Here is a 20,577-nt window from a genome sequence, read left to right on the forward strand (position 1 = left end):
TACAAAAATCAGCCGGGCATGGTGGCACGTGCCTGTAGTCTCAGCTACTCAGGAGGCTGAGGTGAAAGGATCTCTTGAGCCCAGGAGGCTGAGGATGCAGTGAGCCAAGATCAGGCTACTACACTCCAGCCAAAGTGGCAGAGCAAGATCCTGTCTCAAAACAAACAACAACTCTCATTGTGATGTACAGTAAGCAGCTCATCCGCTGACCCCTTCACTTTGAGGATTCTCCCTGTAGAGAAAGCAACCTGACAGCTGTTGAACAGGTAAGTAGGGAGCATTCTCTTAGCATCACCACGGAAACATCTGGAATGCAAAGCAGCATTTAAGCAACATTCATATGCAGAAGTTAATCTGAAACACACATGGGTGGCCTTTCTCCAAACTCTGCATTATGCAGCAACAGCATTCCCTCCAAACTAGTCAGTCCCAGGACTCAACCAGTTTTAAGCTTTTACTGTTTTTAAAAATGAGTAACTATGCTACTGAGAGGATGCTCTCAATCTCCACAATAAATGTAACCTTGAGCCTTTCAGCTGCACTTACATCCAAATAGAGTATCTAGGAGCACCCTTCTATATCCCATAGAAAGAGGGTTCCAACTTAACTTTCATTACAATCTAAACACCTGTGGAGAGCGGGCACACTCCTAGTTCAACACCTGACAAGGAGCTGATGCTCAAGGAACATCACATGGGAAACGCGAACATCGAGGTTAGTCTAAGGACTCAACATAATCACCTCAATTTCTAGGTCTGGAGGCCAGTGAAGAATTCAGATGGTCAAATTTAGAACTTTATGTCTTAATAAATAACCCGTGGCCACATGTCTGTACTCCCCAATGATACTTACACAACCTTCCTGCTGTTAGGGTAACCTGGTCCCTGGCATAAGGAGACCCCTGCAAGAAACAAAATAACTCTTAACCAACAACGCTTATCTCACAAAGGATACATGCTGGGAATGGAAAAGAGGTCTGCTCACCCCCAATCCTGAGACAGAGCCGTTATATCAACAGCAACAAATATAATCTTTATCATAGAGTCCTGCTTCTCAAACTTTTCCAAAGTAGCCTTAGTGGCAGAGAGCAACTGGGTATGTGAGATTGAGTGGGAATGTGTTTGGCCGGGGAGGAAAGAGAAAAAATTTGATGGCACAGCCCAAAGTGATTATATAATCTCATTTTCCTTAAAAAGTCAGAACTTTTCATTATTCCTGTATGTTTTCATAATAAAATGTCTCTCGCCAAGTCTCCAAATACAACTGAAGCCTGAGAAAGAGAGGGGATGGCTTATACTGTGACTATACATAACCCAATTTGAGAAGCGAGGAGGATATTTGGTCCGGGTTTGAAAAGCCTGGGTTGGAAATCTTATCACCCGAACCCTAGTGGTAAAGATTTGGCTACTTTAGGTTCAGGGTCTCCAGCTTGCCCTAGGGCTGAGAAAATCATGTCCCCATCTTTCAGTGTATTGACTTCCCATGCCATTCTGAAGTCTTCCGCCCTGGTCACTCTCAACAAGGTGAAAGCCCCTTTCTGCCCACCAGCTGTCCTTATCAGAGTCAACTGCATTTCCCCAACTGATGACTAGTAACTACAGCTGCCTCTTCTGAATTCTTTCTTATGTCTTTTTTCTTTCAGATTAACAATTCTTTCTGAACCATAGGCTCAAGAGACACCAAATGAGAGCTAGCTCTCTCTTATGCCCACCTCCTCACAAACATCCCAACACAGGTAAGCCAGTCACCTCTATGTCCAGCAGCCAATGACTATGCAGTGCAAATTCTAAGCATGGTATGTTCTTGAACTAGACTAGCTGGTGCCCCACATTGATTTTGGAAACCTGGAGTCTAATTCAGAGTTCATCCTACAGCACATTTCATTTGTACAGCGCTTTAGGGTTTATAAAAAGCTTTCCCATAATGACTTCACTTTGATTTTACAGTCTCACAACTCTCTGAAGTGGAACGACTATCTGCCATTATTCCCATTTCATATAAGCAGGGCTTCTGGAGGTTAAGTGACTAGCCCAAGGTGAATCCCTGAGCCCAAATGCAAATCCCCAAATGCAAGGTTCTTTCCATTGTCCTGCCCACCTATAAAGTGGAGAAAATGTTCACGGACATTGTTCAGGGTTCCCACTTGAAAAATACATTTGTTATTGACAGTCCACTACAAGCTGACATTGTGCTAGGTGCCTTATGTTCTCATAACTCAGGATAAAGTCCACACACTTTACATGATCCTGTACTGTCCAGCCCACTCTATCTTTCCTGCCAGACAGGCTTCTTCCCATGTCTATCACTGGTCAAGTCCTTTCCTGTCTGAAAACCTTTGCACAAGCAATTCCCTTTGCCTGGAATACATTTTCTTGGCTCTTTTATATTCAGGTCTCAGTTAAATGTCACTTCTTCAGGAAAGCCTTTACTGACATTTCCAACCTTCCCAAGCTGGGCTACATCATTCCACCCTTTCATCAAACCCTTTATTCCTCTCTCGTAGTAACCACAAGTTAATTATGCCCTTGTCGGAGCATAACTGTATACCTGCTCTCTCTCTCCAGCTAGCCCATAAAATCTCGAGGCTAGAGTCCATCTGTATCCCTGTTACCCAGAACAGTGGCTGGCATATAGTAAACACTCAATAAATGATCTGTTGAGTCTATGAGTAAATGAGAGCATGGTGGGTTAAGAGTTCAGGCTGGGTCAGGTAGACCTGGCTGGATCAACAGCTGGGTGTGTGACCATGGCCAAGGCTTTTAAGCTCTCTTGTCTTGGGTTATGCATTTGTAAAATAGAAAAAATACTTTTTACTGTTTTGTGATGATTAAAAAATTCACAGAAAGCAGTCATATAAATGCTTGGCACAAAGAAAGCCCACAAGATCAACTCATTCAACAAATACTTAGGCTAGGCATACAACAGAAAATAAGCTATGGATGACACTTTTTTTTTTAACTAGTGGGATAAAATCTAAACTCCTTCAAGTCTCTATACCATCTTTTATCTCATGCCACTCTCTCCGTTAACCAAAATACTCTGGCCAAATCACCTTTTTTCCAGTTCTTAAGTTCTGCCAACCTCTTTTCTTCCTCAGGGTCTTTGTACATGCCATTCTCTTTCTCCTGGGCTTCACTGGGTTAGCTCCGTCACATCCTGCTGGCCATAACTTTTTTTTTTTTTTTTAAGACAGAGTATCCTGTCGCCCAGGCTGGAGCGCAATGGTGCGATCTCGGTTCACTGCAAGCTCTGCCCCCCCGGGGTTCACACCATTCTCCTGCCTCAGCCTCCCGAGGAGCTGGGACTACAGGCGCCCATCACAATGCCCGGCTAATTTTTTGTATTTTTTAGTAGAGATGGGGTTTCACCGTGTAAGCCAAGATGTCTCGATCTCCTGACCTCGTGATCCGCCCGCCTCGGCCTCCCAGAGTGCTGGTACTACAGGCGTGAGCCACCGCGCCCGGCCATGGCCATAACTTTTAAGTCACCTCAGAAATTTCTGGGCTCTTCTGTCCACCCTCACATGTTTCCTTCTCAGCAGTTACAAAAATTTGCCTTTGTTCGCTTGTTTAGCAATTGACACTCTCCAACTAGCCAAGGAGCTCCACGAGGGCAAGAACTGTACACTTCTGTATCCACTCCTGTATCCCTAGTGTCTAGCACATTGCCTGACACAGTAGAAACTCAACAACTACGAGCTAAATGAATAAACGATAGTTCATGATTATGTAGCACTGTGTCTCACTACTCTCTGAACCGAACTGTCTTTAGGTATTATGAGAAACACAGGCACCCCCGAGTTCCTCACATACTGCTCTGTCCAGGAGCAGAGCATTTTAGGTGACGGCAAGGGCAGAACTTACCAGGCAGGGAACGTCTCCCTAGAGGGCAGTTCCCCTGTTGAGAAAGAAGACATTATCGACGTCACCCAAGATGGAAAAAAAAAAAAAACACCCAGCTTTTTCTTCTAAGTACACGCTCAAAGCTGTACCAGTGGTGGTGACAGGTGAATCTCGTAACTCCAAAGGTGAATGTAACACACCGTGCTGGCAGTCCCAATCAACACGCTGGGCCTGCCAAACTATCTCAACTTCCCAACGGGACTCACTAATACCCACTGATTTTAGCAGAGCAAGAGGAGACTGGCGCCGAATCCCGCCAGAGGACTCCGCCGCGCCTCCTCCCTAACTCTGAGTCCAGTAACTGGACGGGCGCGGCTCCCCAGCTCCAGCGCGGAGGGTGGGGTACAGCAGGAAACGTTTCCCGCGGGCTGCCTGAAGAAGGCAGGGGGCCACTGGGCTCCGCAAAACGGTCCCGAGGGCAACCACGGCCCCCGGCCGCCCAGCCCGCGCGGCCTCCGCGTCCCAGTGCCCTTGGTGCCCGGTCTGGCCGGCGCGCCGCGCCCCTGCCTTCCAGGCCTCCTGTCCGCCCGCCAACAGACTCCTCACCCGTCGAGGCCCCGGCTTGGCCAGACCGTACCTTCTGGAAGGCAGAGAGCGAGCGGCTGAATGCCCGGGACACACAGCGGGACCGCGACAGCATCGCGGCGGCGGAGCCGAGGGCGGGCGGACACCGGATATAGGGCCCGGCAACAACCGGAAGTGGGGCGGGCCGCAGTACCCGCCGCCCGACGAGGGGTGTTCGGAGCGAACCACTGGCAGGGGGTGGGCGCACGGCTGCGCCCAGTCGCCGGCGCGGCAGCCCAGGAGTCCTGCTCTCTGGAGCAGGCAACCCTAAGGCGCTCTCGGGGCCCTCTGCACTGCCTGTCACCCTGAGCTGGTTCTCCTGAAGGTGTCTACGACTGTCCCGCCACCAGATTGCCCCCGGGGTCAGGCCTCCCCCTACCCTTCCACAGAACTGGCTCTGAGCTTGGCGCCCTTCTCTTTCGGGACCCAATGGCACCGCGCTGTTCCTCCGCTGTACCTTGGGAAGAGAGCGAAAGAGGGGCACGGACTTTGAATTGAAACCTTGGCAGACATGCATGCCTGATCTTACACTTGTGTGGCCTTGGGCAGATGACATTGCCCCCCACCTCCAGCCTCAGGTTCCTTAACTATTAAAAAAAACAAAAACACAAAAAAGCACTTGTTACTTCCCTGTCTTCCTAACCCCGAGTCAAAGAAACAGAATCCCAGGAATTTCTAAAGGGCTCCTATTGCCTTTTTACGAGCCGCATATCTTCACCAACTATAGCCTTACTTCTCAACAGCTTCTGCTTTTCCCCCTACGCAAATTCCAGCCAAAGTAATTGTTCCCCATACATCTTGCGCATTTTGGAAGTTGTTCGTTTGTCACCCTATCCTTAGAATATAAACTCCCAGCTTTTTTTTTTTTTTTTTTTTTAAAGAAAACAGGTCATAGTTCACTGGAGCCTTGACACCCTGGGCTCAAACGATCCCTCTGCCTCAGCCTCTGGAGTAGCTGGGACTACAGGTGCCACCATGCCAGGGTAACCTCCCCACACTAAGAGTGCCATTCTTCCCGCTGACTTGTGAAAGCACATAGCATGAGTATTCACCTTTAAGGCTCACTTCCTAATAAAAAAAGATGCTCTTTAAACCCCTGGCTGAATTAGTAACACATAAATGTACGAATGAAAAAATTAACCACTTGGTGCCTGTTCATGATGGTTTCTTTATCGGAGGCATTTTGCCTGGTCCTCAGGACCTTTATTTTTCTAATTAATTTATGTTTTAATATAAATTGAGAGAGGATCTCACTATGTTGCCTCAAACTCCATCAGGACCTTTACAGTGCCTTCACTCACCTGAACCCTGAAAGCACTGCCACTAGAATTCTGGAAGGATAGGCCAAAGTCCTAACTAGAAATAGAGAAAACAGCTCTGCCCTGCTGCTACTCACAATCGACTCCTCAGTAGCTTTCACCTGAATTATTTGAAAAGCTCCCTAAGCAGTTCTAAGCCTCCACTCTTGCTTTCTCTAGCCCATCATCCTTTATATCTGTGTCAAAGATCCTTCTGAGCCTGGTGCGGTGGCTCACACCTGTAATCCCAGCACTTTGGGAGGCTGAGGCAGGTGGATCACTTGAGATCAGGAGTTCGAGACCTGCCTGGCCAACATGGTGAAACCCCGTCTCTACTAAAAATGCCAAAATTAGCTGGGTGTGGTAGCGAATGCCTGTAATCCCAGCTACTCAGGAGGCTGAGGCAAGAGAATTGCACAAGGATATTGCACTGAGGATAAAGTACAAACTCCTCAACTTGACCAGGCACCTGGTAATCAGGCTTCTGATTATGTTCTGATTCTCTCCCCACATTCTCACAGATTGTGAGCTTTAGTCAAACCACACTACTGGCCATAGCCTCACTGAGCTATTTGCATGGGTTGTTCCCTCCTCCTATTTGCCTAGGGACTCCTAGTCATCCTTTGAATCTCCTTCTGAATTCCTTCCTAACCCCTCTGGCAGAGTTAACGGATAAATTTTCTATGCTTTCAAAGCCCTGTGTCTGGGTCTCTACATTGCATTGTATTATTATGGCCTGTTTACTTGTCTGTCTCCCATACTGCATAGAGCAGCAGGTGGAAAGAGACGACTCTCTCTTTTCCTGAATCCTCCAAACACAACACCTGGGACACCAGAGCTCCTGGGACTCTGTAGGTACTCAATAAATATTTGTGAAATTACTAAATACTTCCATGTTTATACAACATTGGTGGACACAGCTGAAGAATCCAAGAATAGTAGTCAGGGGCTATGGCAATTTCTTGCCTGCATTGCTGTTAATGTTTTTTTAGATAGCTACTCAGTTCTTTCACAGTTTTTTTTTTTTTTTTTTTTTTTTGAGACGGAGTCTTGCTCAGCTGCCCAGGCTGGAGTGCAGTGGTGTGATCTCGTCTCGGCTCACTGCAACCTCCGCCACCCGGGTTCAAGTAATTCTCCTGCCCCAGCCTCCCGAGTAGCTGGGACTACAGGCACGTGCTACCATGCCCAGCTAATTTCTGTATTTTTAGTAGAGACGGGGTTTCACCGTGTTGGCTGGGATGGTCTCCATATCTTGACCTCATGATCCGCCCGCCTTGGCCTCCCAAAGGGCTGGGATTACAGGCTTTCACAGTCTTTAACAATTTTTGAGATTCTTATAGAAGGTGTAGAGGCTTCAGGCCTGGCGCGGTGGCTCATGCCTGTAATCCCAGCACTTTGGGAGGCCAAGGCGGGCGGACCACGAGGTCAAGAGATCAAGACAATCCTGGCTAACACGGTGAAACCCCGTCTCTACTAAAAATACAAAAAATTAGCCGGGCATGGTGGCGGGTGCCTGTAGTCCCAGCTACTCCGGAGGCTGAGGCAGGAGAATGGCATGAACCTGGGAGGTGGAGCTTGCAGTGAGCCAAGATCGTGTCACTGCACTCCAGCCTGGACAACAGAGCGAGACTCCATCTCAAAAAAAAAAAAGATGTAGAGGCTTCAAGGCTTCAAGCCTGCTTATAATGTGGCAAAGCACTTCTGGAGTTTTAGTGATCACCCAAGTTAATCTTAGATATTACTTAGATATTACTTAGTATTACTTATACTTAGTATACTTAGATATTACTGTCTTAAGACACCACACGCACACACACACTCGAGCATGGTTTCATACAAAATCCCTTTCAGAGGGTAAGAGTTGAAATTGATTTCCTTGAGATTAACATATGAGCTTCTATGGACTCCAAGCTGCAACCCAATAAGCTAGTGCACTCTTCTTCATTTAGAGCCTTCCAAGACACAGCACCATCTACTAGGGCCAGAGTTTATGAATATAAATTGTGGCAGGGCTCAAAAGAGAATTTTTTTTTTTTTTTTTTTTGAGATGGAGTCTCACTCTATCGCCAGGCTGGAGTGCAGTGGCGCCATCTTGGCTCACTGCAACCTCCGCCTCCCGGGTTCAAGAGATTCTCCTGCCTCAGCCTCACGAGTAGCTGGGACTACAGGCACACACCACCACGCCTGGCTAATTTCTGTATTTTTAGTAGAGATGGGGTTTCACCATGTTGGCCAGGATGGTCTTGATCTCTTGACTTTGTGATCCCCCCACCTTGGCCTCCCAAAGCGTTAGGCTTACAGGCGTGAGCCACCACACCCGGCCCAAAAGATAATTTTAAAAAACATTTTCATTATAAAATGCATACTAAAAAGGATATAAAAATCTATGTGTTCAGTTTAAAAGAAAAATAATAAAAGGAATTCCCATACTTGCTGCCCAGCTGAAGAAATGGGAAAGTTCCCTGTGGCCTCCTCCATCATCACACCCAGTTAGCCACTACCATACTGAACTATATGTTAACCATCCCCTTGTTTCATTATAGCTTCAATATGCTTATGTCCATCATCACACCCAGTTAGCCACTACTACACTGAACTATATATTAACCATCCCCTTGTTTTCATTATAGCTTCAATATGCTTATGTCCATCATCACACCCAGTTAGCCACTACTATACTGAACTATATATTAACCATCCCCTTGTTTCATTATAGCTTCAATATGCTTATGTTCTAAACTATACACGTTTTTGCCTATGTTTTTAAATTTAGAAAAAGATGTCTCCAGCCACTGTGGCCTGATATAGAAAAAAATAAAAAATGAAAATGAAAGATGTATTTACTTTCAAATTAAATAAGAAAAAAGGTGTGTTTTTAGAAAGGATTAAGTAGCTCATTTACCTCAAATCCCCCGGTTTTCTTATATGTGTTTGGAACCATACATTCACATCCTTACCTACATATTTATGAATATTATTGGCCAAAGAGTGGATGGCCAAATAGCCTATGCTTCCATCTTTGGGCTCCTTAAAATAGGGACTATGCCCTATATTCACTCCATATTACCTATGATACCTAGATTCCATCTATCTATCTCTTCTTTCAGTTGTAATTCAAAATAATGGACAGATGAATACACAATGAAAATCTAGACATGTTTTTGTGTGGGCATTTTTTTGGTCTTTTTTTTTTTTTTGAGACAGAGTCTCGCTGTGTTGGCTCACTGCAAATTCTGCCTCTCAGGTTCAAGCAGTTCTCCTGAGTAGCTGGGATCACAGGCACCCACGACCACGTCCAGCTAATTTTTGTATTTTTAGTAGAGATGGGGTTTCACCATGTTGGTCAGGCTGGTCTCGAACCCCTGACCTTGTGATCCACCCACCTTGGCCTCCCAAAGTGCTGGGATTACAGGGGTGAGCCACCGCGCCTGGCCCTGGTCTATTTTTTAACTTAGTATAAATGGAATCACAGTGCCTGTATCATTCTATAACTTACTTTTTTTTCTTTTTTTTTTTTTTGAGATGGAGTCCGCTTCTGCTGCTCCAGGCTGGAATGCAGTGGTACATCCTGCCTTACTGTAAGCTCTGCCCTCCTGGTTCATTTTATCTCCTCCTGCCTCAGCCTCCCAAGTAGCTGGGACTATAGGGCTCCTATCACTACACCCGCTAATTTTTGTACTTTAGTAGAGATCGGGGTTTCACTGCAGCATTGCATGGTCTCAATCTCCTGACCTTTGTGGATCCACCTCACTGGCCTCCTGAAAAGTGCTGGGATTACAGGCAGAGCCATCGCTACTCGGGCCTTGTTTTTTTGTTTTGTTTTTTTTGGCATGAGTCTCTGCCTGTCCCCCAGGCTGAGTGCAGTGATGATCTCAGCTCCCTGCAAGCTCCGGGCCTCCTGGCTTACCGTGATTCTCCTGTTTTCAGCCTGGGAGGCTGGGATCCAGGCGCCTCACACTCCGCTCCCAGCATTTCTTTGTGTTTTGTAGAGATTTGGTTTCACCTTAGCTGATGGTCTCTGACTCCTGACCTTTGTGATGCTGCTCACTTCGGCCTCCCAAAGTGCTGGATTTCTGAGTTTCACCGCGGTTCGGCCTGTTTTTGTTTTTTAATTTGGTCTCACTCTGTCACCCAGGCTGGAGTGCAGTGGTGCAATCTCAGCTCACTGCAACCTCCACCTCCCAGGCTCAAGCAATCCTCATCCTCCCACCTCAGCCTCCCGAGTAGCTAGGACCAAAAGCGCATGCCACTACACCTGGCTAATTTTTTTTTTCTTTTTTTCTTCTTTCTTTTTTTTTAAATATTTTTTTGGTAGAGATATGATCTCTCTAGGTTGCCCAGGTTGGTCTTGAACGCTGGGCTCAAGTGATCTGCCGCCTCAGCCTCCCAAAGTGCTGGAATGACAGGCGTGAGCCACCGAGCCCAGCCTCTATGACTTACTTCTTTCGGTCAACACTGTATTTTCAGGATTTATCCATGTTGATGACTTGAGCTGTAGTTTACTAATTTTCATTGCTGTATTTCACAACATCCCCTCCACATCCCAAGCTGAAGGAGGAGGGGATGGCAAAATTTGGGTTACATTTGGGAGTAGGTGGGTTTGGCCAGTGAGTTCTCCCAGATCTGTCAGGGATGGGTGTTTTGGCCCAGCGACAGCTTCCTCAGCAGTGTTCAGGCCTCTGCGGGAGGGAGGGACCACGCGGCCTCTCCTTCCTGCAGATCTGAGATACCATGGTTTGCTGTTGGGCTGATTCCAGTCTTCTCAGGATGCTTGAGGGACAGGGAGAAAGATGTTCATGTTGGAGCTGCCTCTCTAGGGAATTTGAAAGCAGAAGTGAGGAGCTTCCCGCTGGAGGCCAAAGCAATGAGAGAAGCTGGGTGATTCAGTCCCCAAGTTTTCAAAGGGCTCTGTGGTCCATAGGCAAGGACAGAAGAGATGGAATTTCAGGAAGGTCCTCTCTGAGTTGGCTTTTCTGGGCACCTGAGTTGGGGTGGAGATGAGAAATGGCATGGGGAGCAGCCAACCAGCTGGCCTCTATTTGCATATTCATAAGCCCCCCATGCTGGTTGGCTGCGCTAAGCAGTCCCCACTGTCCCCAGAGTCAGCGGCTGCAGCAAGACTGGGTCTGTCAGACAGTGCCTTGTGCTAAGAAGGGGCCAGAGGCTCCCCTTACCCAGCCACGGGCACCCGGCCTGCCTGGAGAGGAAGCAGGGAAACCAGAAGCACTTCCTGACCATGGTTCTGTCTGCCCAAGGCTGGTGAAGAGTGGGCTGCTCCGTCTTCTAGGGTGGTTGGCCCCACCTGGCCACAGAGCCCAAGACAAGGACCTCCCGGAGGATCTCTTCCCTGTGAGTAACATCATCCTTTCCATTTACCTTGCCAGAGTATTTTTTACAAAATTGTGGAAGATTATGAAAATTGTCAAATATGCAGAGAAGTAGACAGAGTAGCATAGCAATACCCACCCCCGTATTCATCACCTAGATTTAACAATTGTTCATATGTATTTGCTTATTTTTGTTGGCTGAAATACTTTCAGGCAAATTATAGACATGGAGACATTTCACTCCCTAATTCCTCACTCCATAATACCGTGTATGCATCTCTGGAGCCCTTTCGAAGCTCTTCTTTCATTAAATTTTCACCCAAGTTCTGAATGAAGGGGTGATTATCATCTCCGTTTTATAAAAGCTGGAATGCAGAAAGTGCGACTTTAGGGCCAATCGCTGGGAGTAGAGCCCAGACCTCCTAACTCCCAGCCCAAGTGCTTGGACAGCCACATGAAAGGATCTCTGATGCCCAGGGGTGTTTTCCTAGAGAGCAAGGAGGCATTGCAGCTGCTGTGTGACCTTGGGCTTGTCACTTTACCTCTCTGGGCTCCCAGTTCCTCACCCATACAGTAAAGGCATGTCATGAAGATCCCAGGATCCCTAACCCTAGTCTGTGACATTTCCCTTGGTATTTAGAAAAATGAGAAAAGACATTGTAAAGAGTTTTTCACAAAGCTAAACTTATTTGTATATTATGCCTTTCCCCCTTTTATTCTTTTAAAAACAAGGTGGTTAAGATTCTTTTTTTTTTTTGTGTCGGTAATCCCATTTTCTTTTTTTTTTTGAGATGGAGTCTTGCTCTGTCACCCAGGCTGGAGTGCAGTGGCATGTCTTAGCTCACTGCAACCTCAATCTCCCGGGTTCAAGCAAGTCTCCCGCCTCAGCCTCCTAAGTAGCTGGGATTACCGGCACACGCCACCACGCCCAGCTAATTTTTGTACTTTTAGTAGAGACGGGGTTTCACCATGTTGGCCAGGATGGTCTCGAACTCCTGACCTCAGGTGATCCGCCTGCCTCAGCCTCCCAAAGTGCTGGGATAACAGGCGTGAGCCACCGCACCCGGCCAAGATTCTTTAAGAAATAAAAATCATGTGTCAGTGAAGGGAGATGAAAACATTTTAAAAAGGAAATAAAAGTGATGGTAGGTAGAGTCTTTTGTATACTAACTTTTTGTGCCTTTACCTGCAAAATAAAATGTCAGTAACTCTCAAACTGGTCCAATATCTTTCCTCTTTGTTTTATTTTTTATTTTTCGTAAACCAATTTTTTATTCATTTTAAATAAGTTTTAAACTACTTTTGTTTTGGGGGGGCTTTTACAATGAAAACTGAATTAGGTCCACTCCAATGTCCACTGATTTATTTTTATGAAATTTGTATGGGCTGGGCGCAGTGGCTCATGCCTGTAATCCCAGCACTTTGGGAGGCCGAGGCGGGTAAATTACGAGGTCAGGAGTTCGAGACCAGCCTTGCCAAGATGGTGAAATCCCGTCCCTACTACAAATACAAAAATTAGCCCGGTGCGGTAGTGGGCGCCTGTAATCCCAGCTACTTGGGAGGCTGAGTCAGAAGAATCGCTTGAACCCGGGAGGCAGAGGTTGCAGTGAGCCAAGATCATGCCACTGCACTGCAGCCTGGCAATAGAGCGAGACTCCATCTCAAAAAAAAAAAAAAAAAAAAAAAGAAGAAGAAACTCGTATGATGCTGGCAGGTCATCCTGAAGCTCTGAAACCATATCTATCTTGATTTCCCATTCTGCAGCTTTCTTTTCAACATGTTCTCTGAGGATTTGTGTAAAGAATATACTGCTGTTCTTGCCATTTCCAAAGCAGTCTTTAGAAAAGCCATATCTATCCCTTTATTATTTTTGGTCCCAAAAGGAGGATTCATAATTACTGTATCAAATGACTTGACATCCTGTTAGGTAACAGGCACACATCACATTGAACCATGTCAATATTTGTTAACTCAAACTCTTCTACATTCCTGTTAAATATTTCCCATACGTCTTCATCTCTGTCAAATCCAACACACAACCCTGCTCCTAACACTGCAGTTCCGATGCTAAGCGTTCCACAACTACAGCCTAGGTCTGCAAAAACTTCATTTTCAATGTCATCGTAAGGGTTATGGATTGCATAGAGCACACATGCTGCAATGTGAAGCTTGGTGGGATACTGTTTTAGAAGTAGCTTGGCCTTTTCGAATCTATCCACTTATTGCAGGCAGCTCTCTAGTTCCTTAAGCCTTAATTCCTTCATTCTGTGTTTTTAAAAATACAGACTCTCAGGGTTTGAAGGCACAGGATCTCAGGAGGCGACCGGCACCTTGGCCAGGGCCAGAAGACCTCTTCATTTAATTAATGGTTGAAATCTAAAAATATAAAAATCTGGAGACCAGCCACTGTACCAGATGCTCCTAAGCCCTTTCCAGCTCTAGAGTTCTATGGCTGTGGGGGCTCCTAAACCCGCCCTAGGAGGAAAGGAAACCAGTTTAAGGAGTTCCTATTTCCAGCACCAGAGAATGCAGGGCCCATCACATGGGATCCTCCCCACCACAATCCTAGGAGAGTGACTGTTATCAACTCCATTTTACGGCCAAAGAAACTGAAGGGAAAAAGGCAAAGTTAATTTGTGTAAGTTCACATAAGAGCTAACAACGGGCCGGACGCGGTGGCTCACGACTATAATCCCAGCATTTTGGGAGGCCGAGGCGGGCAGATCATGAGGTCAGGAGATCGAGACCATCCTAGCTAACATCGTGAAACCCCGCCTCTACTAAAAATACAAAAAAGTAGCTGGGTGTGGTGGCATGTGCCTGTAGTCCCAGCTACTCGGGAGGCTGAGGCAGGAGAATCACTTGAACCCAGGAGGTAGAGGTTGCAATGAGCCAAGATCGCCACTGCACTCCAGCCTGGGTGACACAGCGAGACTCCGTCTCAAAAAAAAAATATATAGGTAACAATTCTCCCCCAGGTCTAATACCCGGTAGATCATTCCATAGTGCACAGCCATCATTGATACAGACCACCAGGGCTTCTGACTCCATTGTGTCTGTGTCTGTGATGGACAGGGCTGTGTGGCCTGGGCCTGTCAGTCTGACCCCCCTCCTCATTTCTGTCATCAGCCAGTGCAGTGAACAGAGCTGCTCAGGGCTGGACCAGAGATGGATGGGTGGCCTCCGATCTGCAGCAGAGCGGGTACAGTGCAGGGGGCCTCTCATCATAGAGAATGAAACAGGACAAGGCTGTATGTGAAAATGCCTTTGTAAAGCATACAAACGCTATGTGACTTTGAGATGTGCTACCCTAAACAAGTCTTCATCAGTAGCTAAAGTTAGCTCTGTCTGGCAAGTATTTGGATGGGAGGCTGTTCAGGAGTACAGTGGATAAGGCAAAAATGTATATATTTGTAGGTGTGATTAAGTCATCATTATTATGAAATGCCAGTGGTGGGCCCTTAGATCCCATGATAAGTGTTGATGAAGGTAAAAGCAGTTGTTTCAGGATAAGGCATTTTCCTCCATACCTTTCCAATCATGTTGGGTGGTCATCTACTAAGCACAAGGCTGGTCCAATTGGAATCCAACTGAATCTAGGAAATGAATGAACAAAATCCTGCAAAGAAAAACGTATTTTCCCATAAAAAACCAGGCAGGAATTTTATCAAGGAAATAACAATAAAACTTCTTGTATAAATCTGATTTGAGCTTCAATGACAGTGATGAGAATGAGTTAGCATCTCTTGGGCTTCACGAGGTACCTTTTACCTAAGGACTCTCCATAGCCCACCTTGCTTTATTGATTGGTTCTCCCATGACCCAGCTGAAGTGCATCAAAGGTGTTTGCTGTTCCCTAAATGTGTACACATTACAGAAGGGGAGATATGACCTGTGAGCTGCCAGTCTCACCTCAGCTGGCCCCATAGGCAGCCCTTCCCCTTTGTCCCACTTGGGCAGAGCTTCGAGAGCTCTCCAGGGATATTCCATGGAAGGGCACAGATCCACAGGGAGAAAGGCTGCCAGGTAGGAGGTGATCTGTGCAGGTGATGATGCCACAGACACTGGCTATTCTTTTTCAGCTCATGTCCAGGTGCTCTAACACAAAGCTGAAAGAGACAACACACAGCCTCTCTCGTAGGTTCCTGCTTGTTTGTTTGTTTGTTTGTTTGTTTTTTTGAGACGGAGTCTCGCTGTGCTCCCAGGCTGGAGTGCAGTGGCGTGATCTCGGCTCACTGCAAGCTCCGCCTCCCGGGTTCACGCCATTCTCCCGCCTCAGCCTCCCAAGTAGCTGAGACTACAGGCGCCCGCCACCATGCCCGGCTAGTTTTTTTTTTTTTGTATTTTTAGTAGAGACGGGGTTTCACCATGTTAGCCAGGATAGTCTCGATCTCCTGACCTCGTGATCCACCCGCCTCGGCCTCCCAAAGTGCTGGGATTACAGGCTTGAGCCACCGCGCCCGGCGGTTCCTGCTTGTTTGTTTGTGACAGGGTCTTGCTGTGTCGCCCAGGCTGAGTGCAGTGGTGCTATCATGGCTCACTACAGCCTCAACCTCCTAGGCTCAAGAGGTCCTCCCACCTCTGCCTCCCAAGCAGCTGGAACCACAGACAGGTGCCACCACACCTGTTAATTTTTTTATTTTTTGCAGAGATGGGATCTGATATGTTGCCCAGGCTGGTCTCGAACTCCTGGGCTCAGGCGATCTTTGAGCCTTGGCCTCCCAAAGTGCTGGGGTTACAGGCATGAGCTACCACATCTAGCTTTATGTCATCCATTGTATACTTGAAATTCAAACTCACCCTCATTTTACATTTTCCAGCTATAAAATCCTATGTACCTTCACAGTTATCTTATGAGCCCTGTGTTCTATGTTTGTGTTTGTAGCTAAATTTGCTTCTCCAGTGGGGTTTTTTATTTCTGGTACCCAGGAATATGTATCTTGAAACGAGTCAATGAGAAAAAAGTGCAGTGTTTTTAGAAAAATAGACTTTACTTATTTTATGTTTTTAGAGACGGGGTCTCACTTTGTTGCCCAGGCTGGAGTGCAGTGGCTATTCACAGGCGTGATCATAGCACACTACAGCTTTGAACTCCTGGGTTCAAGCAGTCCTCCCACCTCAGCTTCCTGAGTAGCTGAGACTACAGGCAAGCACCACCACATCTGTCTAGACTTTATTTATTTATTTATTTATTTATTTATTTATTTGAGATGGAGTCTCACTCTGTCCCCCAGGCTGGAGTGCAGTGGCTTGATCTTGGCTCATGGCAACCTCCACCCCCATGGTTCAAGCAATTCCTCTGCCTCAGCCTCCCAAGTAGCTGCGATTACAGGCACCCACCACCATGCCAGGCTAATTTTTTTGTATTTATAGTAGAGACAGAGTTTCACCATGTTGGCCAGACTGGTCTCAAACTCCTGATCTCAGACAATTCGCTCCCCTTGGCCTCCCAAAGTGCTGGGATTACAGGCGTGAGCTCCCGCGCCTGGCCTAGACTTTATTTTTTAGAGTGGTTTTAGGTTCACAGCAAAATTGAATGGAAAGTACAGACAGAGATTTTCCATATATCCCCTGCCTTCAACATGCATAGCCTTCTCCATACATGCAAATTTTTAATTAACAAAGGCAAGATTGCCTTTTTTCATTACAAAACTGAAAACATATCCATTAAAAATATAGAAAACTCAGAAAAATAAAAATAAAAAATAGAGAAAAAAATTACCTGTGATTCTATCACCCATAAACAACATTTTGATGTATTTCTTTCTCTATAATTTAAGTGTGTGTGTGTGTGTGTGTATATATATATATATATTTTTTTTTTTTTTTGAGACAGACTTTCACTCTGTTGCCCACGCTAGAGTGCAGTGGCACAATCAGAGCTCACTGCGGCCTCAGCTTCTTGGTCTCAGTGATCCTCCTGCCTCAGCCTCCCTAGTAGCTGAGACTACAGGCACAAACCACCACACGCAGCTAGATTTTTTTTCGGAGAGACAGGGTTTCACCATGTTGCCTGGGCTACTCTCAAACTCCTGAGCTCAAGCTCTCATCTTAGCCTCCCAAAGTGCTAGGATTATAGGCATGAGCCAACACACCTGGCCTCATATTTTTCTTTGTATTTTTAATATCTAATTTTCTCTTACACCTCCCACTCCAGTTTTATAAAATAATGTTACATAAACTTTACTTAAACACTATTTTTCAAAATGGTTGCATAATATGGCATCATTTAGATTATACCATACTTTAACCAGTGCCTACTCTTATTAATAACACTTGGATGGCCATCTCAGACATAAGTTTATGAGTCTAGCCATCATTTTCTTGGCTTAACTTCAGACATAGACTCACTGATTCAATGGTATAAACATTTTTAAGTTTCCTAATATATAATCCATGAATGTTTCGAAAAAATATATGAAAACTAAGCAAGATTACTGAGAATCAAAGAAATACACATAATGAGGTAACATTGTCACCTATTATAATGGCAAAGATTTAAAAGACAATGCCCAGTGTTGATAAAGATAAGGAGATTTATGTCCTTTTATAGATACATTGGTAGGAGCACAAATTGGCTATTTAAAAGTATATATATACAAGTAACACATGAATATATTCTTATAAAAATTCAATTAATATAGAAATATACAGAGTAAAAGTTGAGGCTGGGCATGGTGGCTCACACTTGTAATCCCAGCACTTTGGGAGGCCAAGGTGGGCAGATCACCTAAGGTCAAGAGTTCGAGACCAGCCTGACCACCATGCAGAAACCCCATCTCTACTAAAAATCCAAAATTAGCTGGGTGTGGTGGTGCATGCCTGTAATCCCAGCTACTTGGGAGGCTAAGGCAGGAGAATCGCTTGAACCCGGGAGGCAGAGGTTGCAGTGAGCCAAGATCGTGCCATTGCACTCCAGCCTGGGCAACAAAAGCAAAACTCCATCTCAAAAAAAAAAAAAAAAAAAACAAAAACATTGAAGGTTCTCCTTCAGTCCCTCCTCTCTACCCCCATTCAGCTGGTACATTTCTGGAGGACAGTTAGAAAAGAAGTAGAACAGTTTAACATAGTCTTAGCCTTTGATGCGATATTTTCACTTCTAGAAGTGTAGTCCCCAAAGATATATGTAGGAGTGTTAATCCCAATATTATTCATAACAATAGCTACAACTTATCAGCAATAACTAAGTGCCAGGAACTGTTCTAAAAATATAACTTTAGTTAACTTATTGGATCCAGACATGAATCCCACAATAGCCATAGATATTATGGTTATGCCCATTTTACTGATGAGAAAACTGAGGTACAGAGAGGTCACAAAGCTAGCTAGGTGGCTCTAGGGATTCAAGTCTAGGCAGTCTGACTTGTGGGTCTGTGTTCTCCATCTTCGTACTATCTTGTCTATGCTTCTATAATAGTGAAAATATAAGAAGGAATCTATCAAAAGGGAACTTGTTAACTAAATTAGGGTACATCCATACAATGGAATTTTTTTTTTTTTTTTTTTTTTTTTTTTGAGACGGAGTCTGGCTCTGTCGCCCGGGCTGGAGTGCAGTGGCCGGATCTCAGCTCACTGCAAGCTCCGCCTCCTGGGTCTACGCCATTCTCCTGCCTCAGCCTCCCGAGTAGCTGGGACTACAGGCGCCCGCCACCTTGCCCGGCTAGTTTTTTGTATTTTTTAGTAGAGACGGGGTTTCACCGTGTTAGCCAGGATGGTCTCGATCTTCTGACCTCGTGATCCGCCCGTCTCGGCCTCCCAAAGTGCTAGGATTACAGGCTTGAGCCACCGCGCCCGGCCATACAATGGAATATTATCAGCTTTCACAATGTTGCTGTAGATTGATATTCATCCACATGAAAGATTAAAAATGGAGGCATAAAACTACATATCTATAATACCATTTTTGTTTTTTTCTATATATGTATGTAATTACAAGAAATTATAAACTTCTCTGTACGTGGAGAAAAGAGTTTGGCAAAAATGATGAACACCAAAATTTTAAATGATTTTCTCTGGGAGCAGCATTAGAGTGTCTTTCTTTTCCTCTTAATACATTTCTATATTTGGGAAGTAAAATGATCCTACACTACTTTCATCATCTAAGAGGTGCAATAAAGCTATTTTTAAAGGATTGTGACAATTGCTACCTCCATCAGTGAACATGAGAGTGCTACTAGCTAATTTTCAAACAGAAAGCATCACTGCTTCATGCAGACTTACCCAGATAAAGGGCTGTGGGCAGCACGCCGGCCTCAGCACAGAGGTTTCCTGTTTCTCAGCAGCCCAGAGGCAGAGTTTCCATGATTGCATGGGCGTAAACATCTCTGGGCACCCAACCACAGTGGAGTCTGGCTGGATTTCCAGTTTCTGGCCTCGAGATATTTCTGTTCATTGTTGCTTCATGAAACACACTGGTCCCATCTGTTACCCTAGTAGATCTGTCTTCTGGAGCACACAGACTACACGGAACCTCAGAAACAATACCTTGAATAACCCAGAAGGGAGATTCAGCAACGGTAGTGGTTCTATGCTCTTCTAATCAATGACTCTATCTACCGTCTGTCTTTCTGTCTGCATTGATTTTGTTCCACGCACAAGTCTCCACGCTAGGTGCTGGAGAGATCTGAAATAAAGTATTGTCTATTGAGGAGACAAAAATCAGTATAAATGAAGTATTTATGGATAATTGATTCAGTGAAGTTAGCAAACATCTGTTTGGTGACATCTGGCAGTCAGGCACTACTTGGGGACGCAAAGAAGGAGCTCACAGTCTAAAGGGGAAGATGCATTGATCACTTCAGAGAGGAAGTGACATTTCAGTTGGATTTTGAAGGAGGAGTAAGAGTTTGTCAGTGGAAAAGTGGGAGAAGGGCTGGTCGGGCCGAGAGAATGTAAACACAAAGACACGGAGGCTGGAAGGAGCTTGGCCTGTTCCGTGAACACAAAGTCCGGGACAGCTGGACACAGGCAAGTGTTGAGGGTAGTGGCTCAAAAGGAGTTAGATCAAGACCATGTTTGCGAAGAGCTGAGACGCCTGAACCTTCTAGTCCATAGGAAACTAGCAAAGACTGATTCCATAGAGGGGCATAAGCAGAGCTACATTTTAGAGGATTAATACCAGTGACAATGTCAATGAAAAAAGGGAAACAATCAAAAGAAAACTTGCACCAGTTCCCATCGCATTTATCCACCTGCCTGCACTGGTGTACATCCACTGTTCTTCCTCTTGCTGCATGGATGAACCGAGCGTTCCTCTGTCTAAAGTCAGTCTCTCCGTGTGTGCACTAGATCTCTTCCCCTCCTTCCTACTCAAGCACATGGCTCCAGAAATTCTCCCCCTCTTGCCTACATTAACATATTTCATCTTTCTGCAGCATCATTGTCATTAGCCTACAAATATGCTGTTATTCTGCCTGTCTTGAAAAATTCTCTCTTGACCCTATTTTCTCTTCCAGCACTGTCCCATTTCTGTCCTCTTTACAAAAC

At 45.6% G+C, this 20,577-nt stretch overlaps 1 protein-coding gene and 1 pseudogene across 2 annotated transcripts in view; both read right to left on the minus strand.

Moving 5' to 3' along the window:
* The window catches only part of DLST (dihydrolipoamide S-succinyltransferase), a 38,122-nt gene extending 17,832 nt beyond the window's left edge, over window positions 1-20,290 (minus strand). Inside the window, exons 1-3 of one of the 2 annotated variants that reach the window (XM_031667982.1) lie at window positions 19,312-20,290; window positions 14,622-14,710; window positions 853-901 (exon numbers count right to left, since the gene is read on the minus strand). In XM_031667982.1, the coding sequence (XP_031523842.1) occupies window positions 853-901; window positions 14,622-14,646 (74 nt within the window). In that variant the 5' untranslated portion in view covers window positions 14,647-14,710; window positions 19,312-20,290. Of the gene's footprint in view, window positions 1-852; window positions 902-3,863; window positions 3,898-4,479; window positions 4,598-14,621; window positions 14,711-19,311 lie in introns of those variants that run through there. The other variant, XM_003902057.4, reaches the window with a different exon arrangement.
* Window positions 12,137-13,852, minus strand: LOC101023181 (annotated as a pseudogene).
* Window positions 20,291-20,577: the final 287 nt, after the last annotated feature.

Source organism: Papio anubis, chromosome 7, assembly GCF_008728515.1.
Source record: "Papio anubis isolate 15944 chromosome 7, Panubis1.0, whole genome shotgun sequence".
Classification (NCBI taxonomy): Eukaryota; Metazoa; Chordata; class Mammalia; order Primates; family Cercopithecidae; genus Papio; species Papio anubis.